The 15500-nt window shown below is 50.4% G+C and overlaps 2 protein-coding genes across 3 annotated transcripts in view; one reads left to right on the top strand and one right to left on the bottom strand.

Moving 5' to 3' along the window:
• The window catches only part of ARHGAP45 (Rho GTPase activating protein 45), a 43551-nt gene extending 36626 nt beyond the window's left edge, over positions 1 to 6925 (top strand). For both annotated transcript variants that reach the window (XM_032787188.2, XM_032787112.2), the window contains exons 20-23: positions 702 to 943; positions 1250 to 1508; positions 2354 to 2447; positions 3187 to 6925. In XM_032787188.2, the coding sequence (XP_032643079.1) occupies positions 702 to 943; positions 1250 to 1508; positions 2354 to 2447; positions 3187 to 3632 (1041 nt within the window). In that variant the 3' untranslated portion in view covers positions 3633 to 6925. The remainder of the gene's footprint in view (positions 1 to 701; positions 944 to 1249; positions 1509 to 2353; positions 2448 to 3186) is intronic.
• A 1475-nt stretch (positions 6926 to 8400) lies between these two features.
• Positions 8401 to 14864, bottom strand: POLR2E (RNA polymerase II, I and III subunit E). The gene is made up of 8 exons (XM_032787379.2): positions 14735 to 14864; positions 13633 to 13807; positions 12670 to 12785; positions 10720 to 10800; positions 10413 to 10471; positions 10134 to 10212; positions 9092 to 9174; positions 8401 to 8650 (listed from the first exon to the last, which is right to left on the bottom strand). The coding sequence occupies exons 1-7, from the start codon at positions 14789 to 14791 to the stop codon at positions 9109 to 9111; spliced, it is 633 nt and encodes a 210-aa protein (XP_032643270.1). The 5' UTR covers positions 14792 to 14864; the 3' UTR covers positions 8401 to 8650; positions 9092 to 9108.
• Between the last annotated feature and the right edge of the window lie 636 nt (positions 14865 to 15500).

A 15500-nucleotide genomic window follows, 5' to 3' on the forward strand; every position in this document is an offset into this window, starting at 1 on the left:
GAGCGGCTCAGTGGTTGCTGCTGAAGGTTTGAAGCATCAAAATTCCCTGGAAACAGACTTTTGAATGCCAATAGCACTGACGCTGCCCTCTGGCCTCCAAGGCGGCTAAACTGAATTCTGTGCAGTCTGCAAACCAAGTTCCTGTTTGCTCCCCAGGGCCATTAGCGAGCCCCCCCCCAAACGTCCTTGGTCAAAGTCTCCTCTCAGCATTGCGCAGCGGGTTGCCTGCTCAACCCCAGAGGTGGCTGCATGGCTGTAGTGCTCGAGGCCTGCAGTGCATTGGGAGGGGAGGTGCTAGGTAAATCCAAAGTTCTGTGATAAACGAGTGTATAATTTACAGGAAAAAATGGCAAGATGGGGCTGAATTTACATAGCACAGGGGTAAAGCCGGGTCTCTGATCACCGAGTGCCTAGCAAACAGGGGGGCTGAGGGAGAGATGCCCTCTCCTTCCCTCAGTGCATTGTGGGTAGCTCAGGAGCGTTTGGGAGGTTTCCTTGCCATAGAAGTTTGCTGCAGAAAGGAAGAGAGTTTTCTCGGATCAGTGAGCTAGGACTGGGAGGAGATTCAGGAAGGAGAGGACCACCCTAAAGGCTAGGGACATCTGTTATCTGAAGTTGCTTTACAGCCTTGGCCGTGGTGAGCTCTGAGTCTGTGCATTTGCCTTCACGGAGCCATCTCCCTCGTCTGTTCTTTCTTGAAGCTACCAGAACCCATCATGCCCTTCCGGCTGTACAATGAACTCATGGGCCTGGCCAAGGAAAGTCTGCAAGGTGGGGGCGAGACCAAGACCAAGGCTGGGAAGGGAGGTCCCGAGCTGGTGGACAAGGGAGCTGAGACGGACAAGATGGTGGTGACATTGGTGACAAAGCTGAAGGAACTGCTGAAGGAGCTTCCACGGGAGAACATGGCCACGCTGCAGTACATTGTGCAGCACCTGAGAAGGTGAGGAGGAGTGAGGAGAGCTGCAAGGGGAGGAGGGTGTCATTAGTAATGCTGCAACACCTGCCACCACCTCCCTCCCTCCTTGAAATGGGAGAGTGGGGGTTAATATCAACCTCACCCAAAAATGGAAGCTAGGTCTGAGGGGAGCAGAGTCCTCTCCAGCACTAGCGGGGGGGATGCGGGGGTGTCTCTCCTCCCATACAGACACTGTCACTCCCCCGGAGAAGTGTGATTCCTGCACCACAGGTGGAGTGTCTTCTGTGCTGCACGAGTTCCATCTGTCCCTCTGTCTGTCCTCCCCTTCAGGATTGTGGAAGTAGAACAGGACAACAAAATGACTTCGAGCAACCTGGGCATTGTCTTCGGGCCAACGCTGATGCGCCCCCGGCCCACCGAGGCCACCATCTCCCTGTCCTCGCTGGTCGATTACCCCCACCAGGCTCGCATCATTGAGGCTCTCATCATCTTCTACTCAACCATCTTCGAGAACAAGGCGGCCCAGCTGCTGGCTGGCTCTGACAAACACGCTGAGGATGCCAAAGAGAGGACCAGGCGCTCTAGCCAGGTGTGAGGCCCTCAGAGTAGAGTTCCAAGTCCTAGAATTGGGGTGGGGGAGCATTTATCTAAGGAGACCTTCTATTTCTGCTTGTACCGTTGGGCCTTTTGGGGCCAGCAAAAGGAATGAGGGCAAGCAAGAGCGGAGAGTGTGACATGAACAGGCTTTAAAAGGAAGGGAGAAGCAGCCAGCGCCCCACAGAGGGAGCAGAACCGTCCCTCTGACCTAGGGCAGGCCACCATCAGAAGGGAATGGAGGGAGCTGAGTTGACCAGGCCCTGCATGCTGCAGGGAAGGAAGGAAGCCTCCTATCTATCTGGCATCAACCAACTTTTCAAAGTATCATTTGTGCCAAGCCAGAAAGCAGCATTTTAGCCAGGATTCAGCCAGCTGCCTTTTTTGGAGGCAGGTTCTCAGGCAGCCCTTGTGTCAGGACACGCTGCCCCGCGTTGTGTTTAAACACACATGTACCAGACGCTGGGTAGTTGTTATTACTGGTATTACGTTAGCATCTGGAGGAGGCCACAGCAAGGATCAAGGCCCCATGGCTGTACAAACACAGTGAGACAACAGCTTCCAGTCTAACTAGACAAGACAGGAAAGGAGGGGAAGAAAGGATGGATTATCACCTCCATTTTAAAATACTGGCTATCAAGACAGACTGATCCAATGATGCTTTTGTTCCTCTGAATGGGGTTTCATGACCCATTTCCTTTATACCTAAGAGCCAGGTAAGGGAGTGTTGTGATCTGGCTTTAAAGGACCTTAATTTAGGTTGAGAGCAGCTAAGTGTTGCAACGGCTCCTTCCCTCACCCCATTTGTTCACCTTGCTCCTCTTCCACCTTTCCTCCCAGGACAATGAGCCCCCAGTTCCACACAGCAACATCCCGTACCTCGAGGTGCCCTCAGAGAAGGGGGATTCCGATAACAACGGTGACCCGTACGGAGGTGAGTGACAGCCACAGGCAGGCCCTGCCCTCCTCCTAATGGCCTTAAGACATTCCAAGGATGCTGAACGATGCAAAGGTAGCTCCAGAGAGTTGTTCACCTCCAAGCTACCAGCTCCAAACTGGCCCAAGGTTGAGAATGACCAGACATTACCACCAGTGAATTTCATGATCTTAGCGGGCACGTGTCCAAGTTGCCATTGAGATTGGCTGAGCCCCATGGGTCATTCTCAGCAGGGAGGCCAAGGACTCAATGGACAAAGGATGACAGAGCTTGACCCCTAAGAGGTGGCCACTGGCTATCAGGGAACACTGGCAGAGCTCATGCTGCATCTGGCCAGTGAAAAGAGCCCGTAAGGCCCTGGTCTTGTGATCAGTATCTCTCATGGGCAGGGCTTGCGCTGTGAAGTTGCCCAGTGTAGACGTACAAGTCACTAGTCTCAGCTCAGCCCTCCCACCCATTCTTACTGCAGAGCAATCTCTGCTCTGCTGTCATTTCCATCACAGCTGAACGGATGGAAACCTTGCCACTATAGAGAAAATTGCCACTGGGACCCCATGCGACCAACACGGGGTTGATTCGGGGGAGGGCTCTCTCTAAAAACTGTCCAGTCTGGCAAGGGGGGGAGCAGTAGAGACCCAAAGCCACTGGTGGCAATACAGGGCTCTGCCATACCAGGGTCCTGCTAGTCCCAAGGGGTGGGGCCTGAGGGTTACAGAAAGTCCTGCATGTCCCGCAGAATCTGGCGACCACTCGATAGATTCCGACTCGGAGCTGGAAGAGGGGGCGGAGCTGCCGGTTACAGACGAGGGAGCCCTGAGGCAGCGGCTGGTAAAGCAAGAAAGCGAGACCAGCACGGACGAGGCTCAATTCTGCGACGACGCAAGCGAGGGGCAGCTGAGCAGGACCTGCAGCATGGGCCAGTCGGACGTAGAGTGCGCCTCTTCGCTCCAGCCCAGCCCAGCCGGGGAGGAAGAGCAGAGCGACCCGGAAGAGGAGTCCGCCTCAGAGAGGGACGGCAAGGCAGGCCAGCAAGAGAGGCCTCTTTCTGACTGTAACACAAACCAGTCCAATAACACGCTGCTGGCCGAGCGCTGTCGGGGGCACCAGCTGCTGCCGACCGTTCGGCTACGGGACGGCATAGCAGTGAGGTCGGCCAGCGAACGGCAGCCCAGGTTTGTCTAGGCCACCGCGCAGAAGCTACGCAATGGACAATGGGGCGGGGCGGCTGACCATACAGGCTACCTGCCCGCAGCTAGGCAAAGGGCGATGCTGTGCATATTCAGGGAAGGGAGGGGTCTAGCACAGCCAAACCTCAGGGAGCTCACAAGGGTTTCGTATGCTGGCTGCAGACAGTAGAATCACCTTTATCTAGTGACTGGAGCTCCCATACAAACCCCCTCTGCATAGACATTCGTCAGTCCGACAACGAGTTATCCTTGCAGTACCAGCACCTCAGCTAGACAGGAACTAGAACCATAAAGCATATTCCTTTGAAAGGAGGAGTCCAATGAGGGTGGATTTGACCTTGTCCTGGTGGATTGGGAAGGGATCCAGACCCTTGCTGTACCTATGCTATGCTGCCACAGCGGGTTTAAGCTCAACTTTATTTAAATAGCTCTTCCAGAAGAGAGATGCAGCTATTGAAGTGTCTAATCCACTGCAGCGATTACTGAAAACTCCAGCTCCCCAGGCTAGGAAGGGAGGCCAGAAGCGCTTTGCGTTTAACCAACCTGTTTTAAGAAAGCAGCACCATCTTTCCACTCAAGTCTAAGCATGCCAGGTGGCAGAATAAATCTCTTATATTTGTATGGAGTGGAAGATCCCAGAACGCTTTGTACCATGGAGATGCACAGCCTCTGTGGTGGCAGATGGCAGACAGGATGCTACGCAGCAGTGGGAGTGGTATGGACAGCTTTCGGGCAATTGCCTACCACAACCTCGCCAAGCACCGATAACCGCTCAGTAGAGGGGGGAATAAAGTTTCTAGAGGCAGGTTTGGCAGGAAGGTGGAAGTCACTGTTGTCCTCTTGTAAAACTTGGGGGGTGGGAAACTTCGTGTATTGGGGCTGTGGATTTCTGCGTGATGCTCATGAAGGGCACAAACGATTATGGCCGACTGTACCAGACCTGCCAACTGCAGCTACAAGTGCCCTGCAAAAACCCGGGCACTCCTGTGAAACATGGGACTTCACTAGTGACCTGCCTTTCCACACCCAGTTTATTTACGGTCTTTCTTCTGCTTGGAAAGATCGTAGAGGACGCTGCGTGAGTGTGGCTGGCTGTTCTCAACTCACTGCTGTGAATTAGTGTGGAGGGTACCACGGGGCAGGCATGTTTTCCCACCTCTAACTCCTTTGGATCCTGGGCTCTCTCTAGTCCTTCCTGCAGTTTCTTCTACAAGCAGCCAGTACCCTAACCGGAGCAGTTTTTAAAGGTGCTTGAACTGTAATTTCAACAAAGAACGGGTTCATAGTGCTCACAGGAATGGAAATCCATGACGCAGACGCAACCACTCCACTGGTGCCTCTTTTTGAGAGCCTGACAACTTGCCCTCTCTGCCTCAGTGCACAGGACAAGCTACCTTCACTGGGACAGGAGTTGCCTGAATTGAGCTACTGGACATTCCAGTGTAGGGGGCTTTTTAGGTGCCCTGTCAACATGTGCCCAAGGACACAGCTGACAAAGGAGTTTAAGGGATTAACCAGAACCAGGTATTATGGCTTTAAAGAAACGCAGGGACTCCCATCACTGCAGTAGCAGAAGAGACTGAACTTGCAAATAGATTTTAAAACAAAATAGTTGAAAATCACTTCCCCTTATTTCCAACCCCAGCCTGTCCTCAGGCTTCCATGTTCCTCTTGCAACTGTTGAGAGTGTTGCTAAATCCTGTAAGCAAGCAGGGAGCAAGCTGAACAAACAGCACCAGATCCCCAGCCAAGTTTAACTCCCCTGTGCTGGTGGGATCACATGAAGCAGTCGGGTTGCTGTACTTCAAGCCACTGCATGCATGTTACTCCCCAACTCTGAGCACCTGCTGGCTGGTGTGGTCAATCATTGCTTTCGCCAGCCCACAAACTGTCATTTTAAGGGTACAGTCTAGTGAGCGGAGCTCAGGAACTCTTATTTGAACACCGGACCTCACCACCCTTGAGTAAGTCACTTATCCCTCTGTAGAGCAGGGGTACAAGTCAGCTACCTCCCAGGTCTGTTGAGGGTTATTAGATTCAGCTGAAAACCAAGCCTGCCTGCAGGATTCAGCTTTCAGCGTTTTGTATTCAGTCAAAGCAGAATGCTTGCCATCACCCCATGGTGTGCACATAAAGCTCCCACTGTCACCTGTGCATAGGGGGTCATGCGCACTAATCACATGGGCAAATTCTAGCAACTATACTTCCTGCTTCCCCACACTCACACTCCTACCCCTACCCAACACTGTTCAACAAGGAGGCTGCATTTCCTAACCCAAGAGAGCCATTGAGACTAGGCTACAGGCCGAGGCTATTAAAAAAAAAAGCCACAGCAGGAGCCAAAGCTGCTTTCCATGATTTACACACAGACACTCTTCTTCAGCAACTTATGGAATCATCTGTCCCCGTTCAGAGAACAGGCTTCACCACTAGAGGTCACTACGCACAGTTCACAGATTAAGCAGACAACCTGCAGCAGGCAGAGAACACTGGCACTCTGAACCCATTGGGGCTCTAGTAATCTCAGGCCCAGATCCTCATGGTTCAGGCTGCTGACTTCCACTGATTTCAGTACGAGGAGCCTAATATACCTCTGGGGCTCTGTCCCTTCCCAGGAGAGGCCACCAAATCAAGCCACCCTTGGGCACAGCTACTGAATGGATGGCTACCTCACAGGCTTGGGATGGTGATTACATACGGCTGCATTATGAAGGATGGAATAAAGATTCTGTTGTTCAGCCCAATGTTAGAGACTCCAAAGCTAAGAGGCTCAATAATCGTTGAAGCAAGTGGAAAGAACTCAAGAATGTGTGATACCTAGAGTGCTCCAAGACCCAATTAAAGGAATCCCAGAACAGTTTCTTCTTGGTGAAGAAATACAGCTGCTTGTAGACCACAAGCTGATTTGTTTGTAACTGAGCTGGATGATTGCAAGACTCCTCACTGCATCCTCATTCAATCCAATGGTTACGTTTCACAGCAGTTTGTTTCCATCAGAGGAGAAGGAATCAGAACTGCTTCACTACATTCCTGTCCTACTGCAAACCCTGGGCATATGAGGAGCATTGGGTGGGTGCACAAGAGGGAATGGAGTTTCTGCATTATGAGGGCTGTTTGTGCTTAGCATGGTGCCAGGCATCCTCTGTTTGTATATTGTTCAGCTGTGAGAGATGGAGCATGTTTATTTGAATGTGAGTCACAGCCTTGCTGCACACAGACGTCTTACTTTGTTTGTGCTCTATGTAAATTCACATGCTTCAGAGAAATAAAAATGTGTTCAGATGATCATTTCCATGCCTGAGAGCAATGTGTTCAAACCTCCTTTCATCCGCTCTGGATAGAAGATTTAGCTGCCATCTTCACGACCAGCCTCAGCTGCACAGTGGCATCTCAGTTCCTGAGCAGCAAATTTCTAATCGGATACTATGATAAATATTTACACACAGGAGCAGTAATATGAGGCAGTGCAATCTAGTGCCTAACATAAGCCTGGGAGTCAGGACTCCTGAGTTTTATGCTGCCACCAACCTGCTGTGTGACCATGGGCAAGTCACTTCTGTGCCTCAGTTTCTCCAGCTGTAAGAGGCATGCTGCACTGGCGGTAGGAAGAGGATTATTGACTGGGAGAGAAATACTTTGAATTGGAATGGCTTTAGAGAAGGGTTAAAGCAGGGGATTTGAAATAGCTAGAGCAGATGTTCTCAAAAGTGGTCTGCAAGCTGCATGCAGGTGGTCTGCAGATAGTTCCTTCTAAAGTGTGCGCCTGGGCAGCTGCACACAATAGAATGAAGGGTCACCCACCTCATTAGCACAGCTCCACTAACTAGATGCCTGGACCCTGGAGAAGAGACACATGTAAGGTGAGGTGGTGGCCTCGGGGGGAATAGGGGGTACGTGGGAGGGGGCAGTGGGGTGAGAAGAGGGAGTGGGAGGAATTTGGGATGTGCAGGGCTGTGGCGGCCAGAGAAAGAGGCGACTTTCCCCAGCTCCAAGGCTCTGGCTGCTAGGGAGAGAGAGAACCCTCCTTCCCAGCTTCAGCTCTCTGGTGGGGGAGAGACTCCCCCTCCTTCCCAGCCCCAGCTTGGGGACTGCTGCAGGGGGGGAGAGAGGGCACATCCATCACATTAGAAAGGTAAAACTACTGCTGTAGAACAACAAAAGTTTTTTTATATCGTGCTTTTATCCAAAGTGCTTTACAATAGCTAGCTAACAGTATAAACAACCATTGGAAAGATCATTAAGTGGTCCTCCAAGACCTGCAACAATTTTCAACTGGTCCCGAGGAGGGGTGTGGTTTGAGAACCACTGCGCTAGAGGATCAAGACAACAACAGAACACTCCCATGCATCCCAGAACTCAACCCACACAGCCATCTGGGAAAGCAGGACTTTCCATGTCAGTAGGAGAGGCTGGGACAGAGGGAAGCAGCAGTCTGTCTCTAGGGGCTTTTTGGAGACTCCGTGTTGAGACGGGCTCCTGTTAACACAGCTTGGATACTTGTCCACTGCTGGACTCAGCTGCAGGACGTCCTGTTCAAACAGAACAGCTGTAGTATTGCCAGAGCTGTGCAGGGAAAGTCCAGCTAGCTAACGAACATAGGCATGAGAGCTAGTGCTCAGGACACTGGAGGCAAACTTCATTAGTGCACTTATTGGCTCAAGATGTTACCAGAAGGGAAGGGGGAGGCAAGTCTGAAATAGCAGGTGTCAGGATGCTCTACTGCAGGGGAAGTTGCAGAAACGCCGCACCAGGGAGAAAACATGTGTAGCACAAACCTTTATTAAAATAAAATTCTGTTCAAAATTAAATTAAATAGCCCATTGCACTGAGCTTCGGTCCAGGCAGGAGGCCTCCAGGGAGTGAGAGAGAGGTAAGCGAGCGCAAAGGAAGACTAAAGACCCTGCAATAGTGCTATGACTTGAAATCACATTCAAGAATCTGGATTTAAGATGACAGACAACCCAGAGAGCCGACAGGGCGTAGATCAGATAACACAGGATTCTTCTTCCACACCTGGAAGAAAGAGAATCTGGAATTTCTTTCAAGAGAAAGATCATCTTTTAGTTCGGATGCATCATCTGACTCCTGCACTCCCACCAAGCTGCTGCACAGACTCTGTCCTGCACCAAGAGCTTCACGTCTAACCCCACCTCAAACTGAAGCCACTATCTGATTCCACAATGGCAAATGCCCCTTCACTAACCAGATGTGGAACATTTATTGTGTTTCATGCAAGGAGAGTTTTATAACAAGCATGCACATTAGGTCCCATTTACTCCAGCCTTCAATACGCTGCAGGGAACTCTCCTCCAGTGCCAGTTTGGGGTTTTGTCCAGTTCAGTTTAAAACATCTCCACTTTATAGGTGCTAATGTGAAGTTACAGCATTAATTTTGGACACGGTTCAACTGTATCACAGCTAGGCAGTCCCATCTGGAAGATGCTGCAATGTTACCTGATGTACAGCACACTCTACTGAACCAGGCGGTAGGTGATGTATCGCCCTGCAGTCTCACTAGGTCTTATGATCTTGACCACCTGCAAGGGCAACAAAAACAGTTTACAAGCAACAAAAAGCAGCTCTGAATTTCACCTGGCAGGGCTCCCCGCTGCAGGGATTGGCTCAGGTGCCCAATGGAGAGGCAGAAGTGTTCAGCAACTGGAGAGGAGGGTGTATAGTGCTTGATCCTCAGCACCGGGGAAGGAAACCAGCCACGGAGACGGCTGCCCACAGCTAGGGGACAAGTACGTGCTTGGCATGACATGCAGGGGACAGATTACACAGACGTGCTTGTGAAGCATGAATGTGAGTTTAGACAGCCATGCCAACGCCAAAGGTGTAAAGCGCAGTTTGTGATCTAACAAGCGATCCTTGACCCCCAGCAATACTCCATGTGAGCATGTTGTGCAATTTACACAGTACAGGGCAGGCTGGAGGTAACTCCGCCAGATTAGGGCAGAAATACAGAAGCTCTGAAAGAAACTTTTTAAGTGACACACTGAATCAGAACCCTGCCACAGCTCTCTATCAGAGGGTTTTCTTATGGTGCCCATCAGCACAACACCCTTTAGTAGAGAAAGGGGTGACATCTGAAGAGCAGCACAGGCTCAGCTCCCATCCCACAGGCAATGAAGATTCCTCATTCAGATGCAACTCTCCTGGGGAGGAAATTATTCCTGGATGAGGAACCTGCACAGCCCCTTGAAGACCCAATCCTGGGTGTGTAACACACAAGGAACTCGGTAAGAACTGTGCCCCAAGACTCTTAACATACCTCCTCCTGCCTGTTATGGAGGGCCAAATCCTGCAGTCACTCTGTGCAGCTTCCACTACTGGGGTTATACATGAAGGAAGCAGGGACCCCATATTCAGTACTAGTTAGAGACCCATTGTGCTTATTTATAGACCATCAGGCCTTAAAAACAGAGCTTTCAAGAGGCTCTGTCTTGCTGCTCAACCACAGGAGCTGCGTCTGTCACCTTGCTTTGCTCCTTACCTGCCCTCGCTTTATTCCGAAGTACCTGGCCACGGGATCTCCAGCCTGTATCCTGGGAAGCTGGTTCTCTCTCAGTTTACTGAGAAACACAGTGAAGGAAAACCCGCCACCAGAAGTGTTACCATTCGGCCCTGTTTTCTCCCTGCTAGAGGTAGGACCAAGAGAGCACATAGCAGCCTGCTGTACACATCGGAAGTCTAGCCATTTCCAGCACAAAGCGAGTGAGTCACTTCCATGTTGGTAGGCTGGGACTGACATTTGGAGTAAACAAAAGGATACTATCTGGCAAGCAATTCAGTTACTTCTTCCTTCGTCATGACCACATGTTCTGGAACCAACTGTAAACAAAAGTGAGTCAAATCTAGGCAGGCTGAGATCAGGAAGGAGGAGAGAACAGTTATTTCCTGCGATGACCAGGGCTAGTACACAGTGGCAAGGGAGACTAGAATGGCTGTCTGTGGGCCACCACTCAGTGTCACAAGATACACAAGAAAAGAATTTCAAGGGGTTGATTTACACACAGATAGTCCAGAGTAAAGGCCAGCTGTCTTGAACTCATTCCATGCTGCCCAAGCATCCAACTCACCTCGTGCTCTGTGATGTTGATCAGCAGCTCTTGCTGCAGGAATTGTTCCAGGATGTATTTGGGAGCCATGTCCACCAATGACTGAAAGAAAAACCAAAAGGGATTTTGAACTTCAGCACAGAAGAAGGGGCCCCAGCGCACATCAGTCCCACATGATCCCGTCTAGTCAGAACTGAATTTTAATGAGCACCAAACACTACCGCCAGTGTACTACACGCAGTAACATCAATCACATCTATACATAAATCAAGGGGAGAGTGGATCTCTCAGTCAAGATGCTAAACACACAATTACCTCTCCCTTTCTTTCCAACCTTCCCTTGGCTCACTTCTCCTGCCTCCAATCTCTCTTCTCTCATCTCTTAAGCACACCGCTCCTTTCCTTCATCAAGTCTGAGGTCTTATTTTTTCCATCCTTGTTTCCTCCTATTCCCAATACGTCACTCAATCACTCCAGTCTTCTTTTCTTCATCACAATCTCCCCGCCTTTAGTAAACTACTCAGTCTTGTCCACCTGAGACTATAAAATCTTTGGCGCAAGGAATGTGTCTTACTACAGCAATGGGCACGAGAGAGTATCTAGGTGCTAATAATTCATCAACAAAAAACGTTAACAGAGTTGAAGGTAGCCCAGTGGTATCTCACCCTCACAAAACTTCAAATTTAGCTAACCTCAGTCTCCTGAATGCTAGGTAAGAGTTCCAGTTGTGTTGCCCAGTTGTGTGTGTAGGTACAGTAACTCCTCACTTAAAGTTGTCCTGGTTAATGTTTCATTGTTACATTGCTGATCAATTAGGGAACATGTTCATTTAAAGTTGTGCAATGCTCCCTTATAACATTGTTTGGCAGCCACCTGCTTTGTCCACTGCTTGCAGAAAGAGCATTCCATTGGAGCTAGCTGATGGGAGCTTGGAACCAGGGTGGACCAGCAGCCCCCCCATCAGCTCCTCTCTCCCCTAAGTTCCCTGTGCACCAGCTGCCCAGCAGGCTATCAATTGCTGGCAGTACAGCTGTCCTTCCCCCCACAGCCATGTGCAGCTCCTGGCCTCTGCCTTGGAGCTGCTCCCAGGAGCCTCCTGCTTGCTGTGGCAGGTGGGGGGGGGAAGAGGGGTGCTAATGTTAGGGTGCCCCCTCCCCCTGACTCCTTTACACCCCCCACAGCCATCTCCATAGAGTAGCAGTAGGGGACACAACAGGGCTCAGGATAGAGGGAGCTTGGTGGCACCAGCTGCTATCTCAACTTGCTGATCAACTTAAAAAGGCAGTGTGCTTAGAGTAGGGTCATTGTACTTAAAGGGGCAATGCGTACCTCTCCCTCTGCCATGCTGTCTCTCCTCCCTCCATTCCTGCTGCCTTGTAGAGTGTGAGGCTACATTAACAATAATGCGTTAACCCTTGAGGGCTCAGCCAAGTGCTAGTTCATCATTTAGCAGTAAGGAATTCTCTGGGAAATATCCCACTCTCTGACTCCACCACCTCAGCCAAACTACACAATCATCATTGCTGTAATTTTCCCTAGAACCTAACCCCCGCTATTTACATTAATTCTTCTGGGAAACTGGATTCGCTTAACATTGTTTCGCTTAAAGTAGCGTTTTGCAGGAACAGAACTACAACTTTAAGTGAGGAGTTACTGTAGCTCCTATTGAGTACACATGACCTAAACAAGTTCTGCCTTCACAAATGTGTGTTAAGACTGTCCTACAAGCCTCATGTACCCCATTACCTGAGGGTTCTGCACGGTCTGCAAGCGCACAGTTCCCATGCGTGATGGGCATGGTCACACATTGTTTTAGAGAACAATGTTAAGCAAAAAGGTTAATCTACAAGGGCACTGACCACTGTGCATCTGGAACCAAAAAACCCCAGAGGCATGCAAGTGTGCATCCTATGAACTCTCAGTCCCCATCCTATAAACTCCCAACCAGCCCTATGCAGGATCACCACCTACCTGCTTTGCTGAGGGCGTCATGCCCTGCTGCACCACAATCAGAGCCCTGGTGATGTTCTCTTCCTGCATTCTCTGGCAGTACATCTTGATCGTCTTTATCCCAACCTTGGGCTCCTCTGAGGAATAAATAAGTCACATGATATAACTCCTGGTTGTCATGAAAGATCTGCATTTTATTTACCTTTATCCTGCAGCTGGTCTCCAGAATAATACTAATGAACCTGGGTTTCTAAGAGCTTTGCCCTCAGCACAACATGCTGCTGCTATTCAGAGCGCAGGTAGTAAGTACACTGCACTTGCAGTTTCTGGAAGTGCAAAATGATTCACCACAGCACTGCAGCTGGGACCTCAGAGAATAGAACTGTTTTCACTACAGGCTAGTTGGTTCAGAGACATCTACCCAGATGTTACAGACTGTACTAGGCTGCATCAAGAAAAAGACAGAGCAGATCCATAGCCAAGTGGCCAAAAAATCCTTCTGTAAATCTTTCGGGATTGTAGCCTGCAGAATTCAGCCTATTCAGTCTGTAGTTGGCCGAAATGCTCCCTGGCTTCAAGGGACGTTTTGCCCTCAGTAAAGCTAACAAAATTGGGTCTCTGATGCGGTTATCCAAATGCTGGCTGGAATCAACTGCTACCAGGATTTTTCTAGGAGCGGGCTGGCCTTCTGAGAGATCCACACAGTTAGTGGCAGGGTGAATGGTGCTGAACAAATTTACCTTGGATCATCCAACCCAGGATTTGTTCCCGGGAGCCTAGGCACTTCAGAACCAATTCTCAAAAGCTAAGCCACCCCCCTACATTCAGTTTCTCTCAGCTAGTTAAGAGCCAGGGAGAAGAATCAGTTCTATGCTGGCGCTGCATCCAGTCGGAGCTGCCGGCACCAGTCTAGAATGAGGTTCATGCCTATACATTTACTGAAACTCCTCAGTTCATTACAGAGAGTAACAGCACCACACTCACCAGGGAAGAAGACAAACATCTGATCTGTGGGATCATCATTATGGGCCACCAGCACTGTAAGGTCAGTCCGCCGTGGTCTCCCTTCACTGGGCTTATCGCCAAATTGGGCTTTAAACTCTTCTAAGGTCTGATCCAATTCATCCTGGGTCACCAGATAGCCCCGATCATGGCACAGCTGAGGACAATACTCCTGTTTACTCATGATGCATATAAGACATAAATGCAGCTTTACTGTTCTCATGTGACGCACCCAATTTCCCATCCAGCAAAGCCTCCCTAGCCCGTATTCTTCCCACTTCCCGAGCCTGTACCAAGGTTATTTGACAGCTGGGGGGAGGGATAGCTCAGTGGTTTGAGCATTGGCCTGCTAAACCCAGGGTTGTGAGTTCAGTCCTTGAGGGGGCCACTTAGAGATCTGGGGCAAAAATCAGTATTTGGTCCTGCTAGTGAAGGCAGGGGGCTGGATTTGATGACCTTTCAAGGTCCCTTCCAGTTCTAAGAGATATGATATCTCCATTAATAAAATAAAAAAAAAAAGCTTCCATTGCATTACTGGTCTACAGATTTTAGGCTGTTTGGGGTAGGAGCTGGCTATCATGTCTGTACAGCATCAAGCACAGTGGGGACCAACGTACTGATGGTGTTGAGGCACAACAGCAATAGAAACATTTAATGTCATTAACCAACATCACTCCTCTCTCCTGCTCTACTTGTATGAGAAAACATCGTCTAGAAAGACAAGACTCCAACAGTAGATTGCAGAATGCAGCGAACAGACAGCTACATCTAAGAGCTTTGATAGCTCCCAGTGCTTTACCCTTCTCTTTCTAAATCCAGGCCCCCAGCACAGCAGCGTAGTACCACTGCACCCATTTTACAGATAGGGAAGCTGAAGCACAAAGATGGGAAAGGACCCAGCTGAAGTCACCCAGAGAGTATGGAGCAGGCGAGAACCCAGGAGTCCCGCCTGCCCCCCCCGGGAGAGAACCCAGGAGTCCCGCCTGCCCCCCCCCGGGAGAGAACCCAGGAGTCCTGGTCCCCAGCCCGCGCGCTACCCCCGCCCCTCGGGGCCCGGCCCAGCCCGGTAGGCCCCGCCCCGCACCTGCATGATGGTCTTGCGGATCTTCCAGAGCCGGTAAGTCTCCTCCTCGTCGTCCATGGCGCGTCCAACACGCAGCCAACCGCACCGAGCTCCGACAGAGCCACTGCGCAGGCGCCCAAACAACTTCTGCGCAAGCGCAGATACCTCTTCCCCAGAAACAAGCTTTCAGGCCCCTCAATTATAGGTGTCGACTGTAAACGCCTGCTAACGCTCAGCGTACCACCCCCACACAATTCACCCGTTTTGGTACCCTCCCCTTACTTCTTCTTCCCAGGGTTGTGCCTCGTAAAAAGCTATTCTATTAGACTTAATAATTTTACCACAAATAACAGGCACAAAGAGATAGAAGAGGGCTGCAGGGGTCTTTAGAAACAAAGGCTTCTGGGAAGTGTAGTTTCCCCCTCAAAGACCTAAGCCTATTACTGCCACCTGCAGGAAATTGCAGCCTTGGCAAGCAATGTCTGTTAGGGCTGGGGTGCCACAGCTCAGGGCAACTGGTTTTATTCAGCATCTTCATTAATGATCTGGAGGATAGCATTAATTGCACCCTCAGCAAGTTTACGGATGACACTAAGCTGGGGGCAGAGGCAGATACACTGGAGGATAGGGATAGGGGCCAGAGTGACCTAGACAAATTAGAGGATTGGTCCAAAAGAAAAGTGAAGAGTCCTGCACTTAGGAAAGAAGAATCCCCTGCACCGCTACAGGCTGGGGACCGACTGGCTAAGCAGCAGTTCTGCAGACAAGGACCTGGAGATTACAGTGG

Source organism: Chelonoidis abingdonii, chromosome 11 (assembly GCF_003597395.2).
Source record: "Chelonoidis abingdonii isolate Lonesome George chromosome 11, CheloAbing_2.0, whole genome shotgun sequence".
Taxonomy (NCBI): Eukaryota; Metazoa; Chordata; order Testudines; family Testudinidae; genus Chelonoidis; species Chelonoidis abingdonii.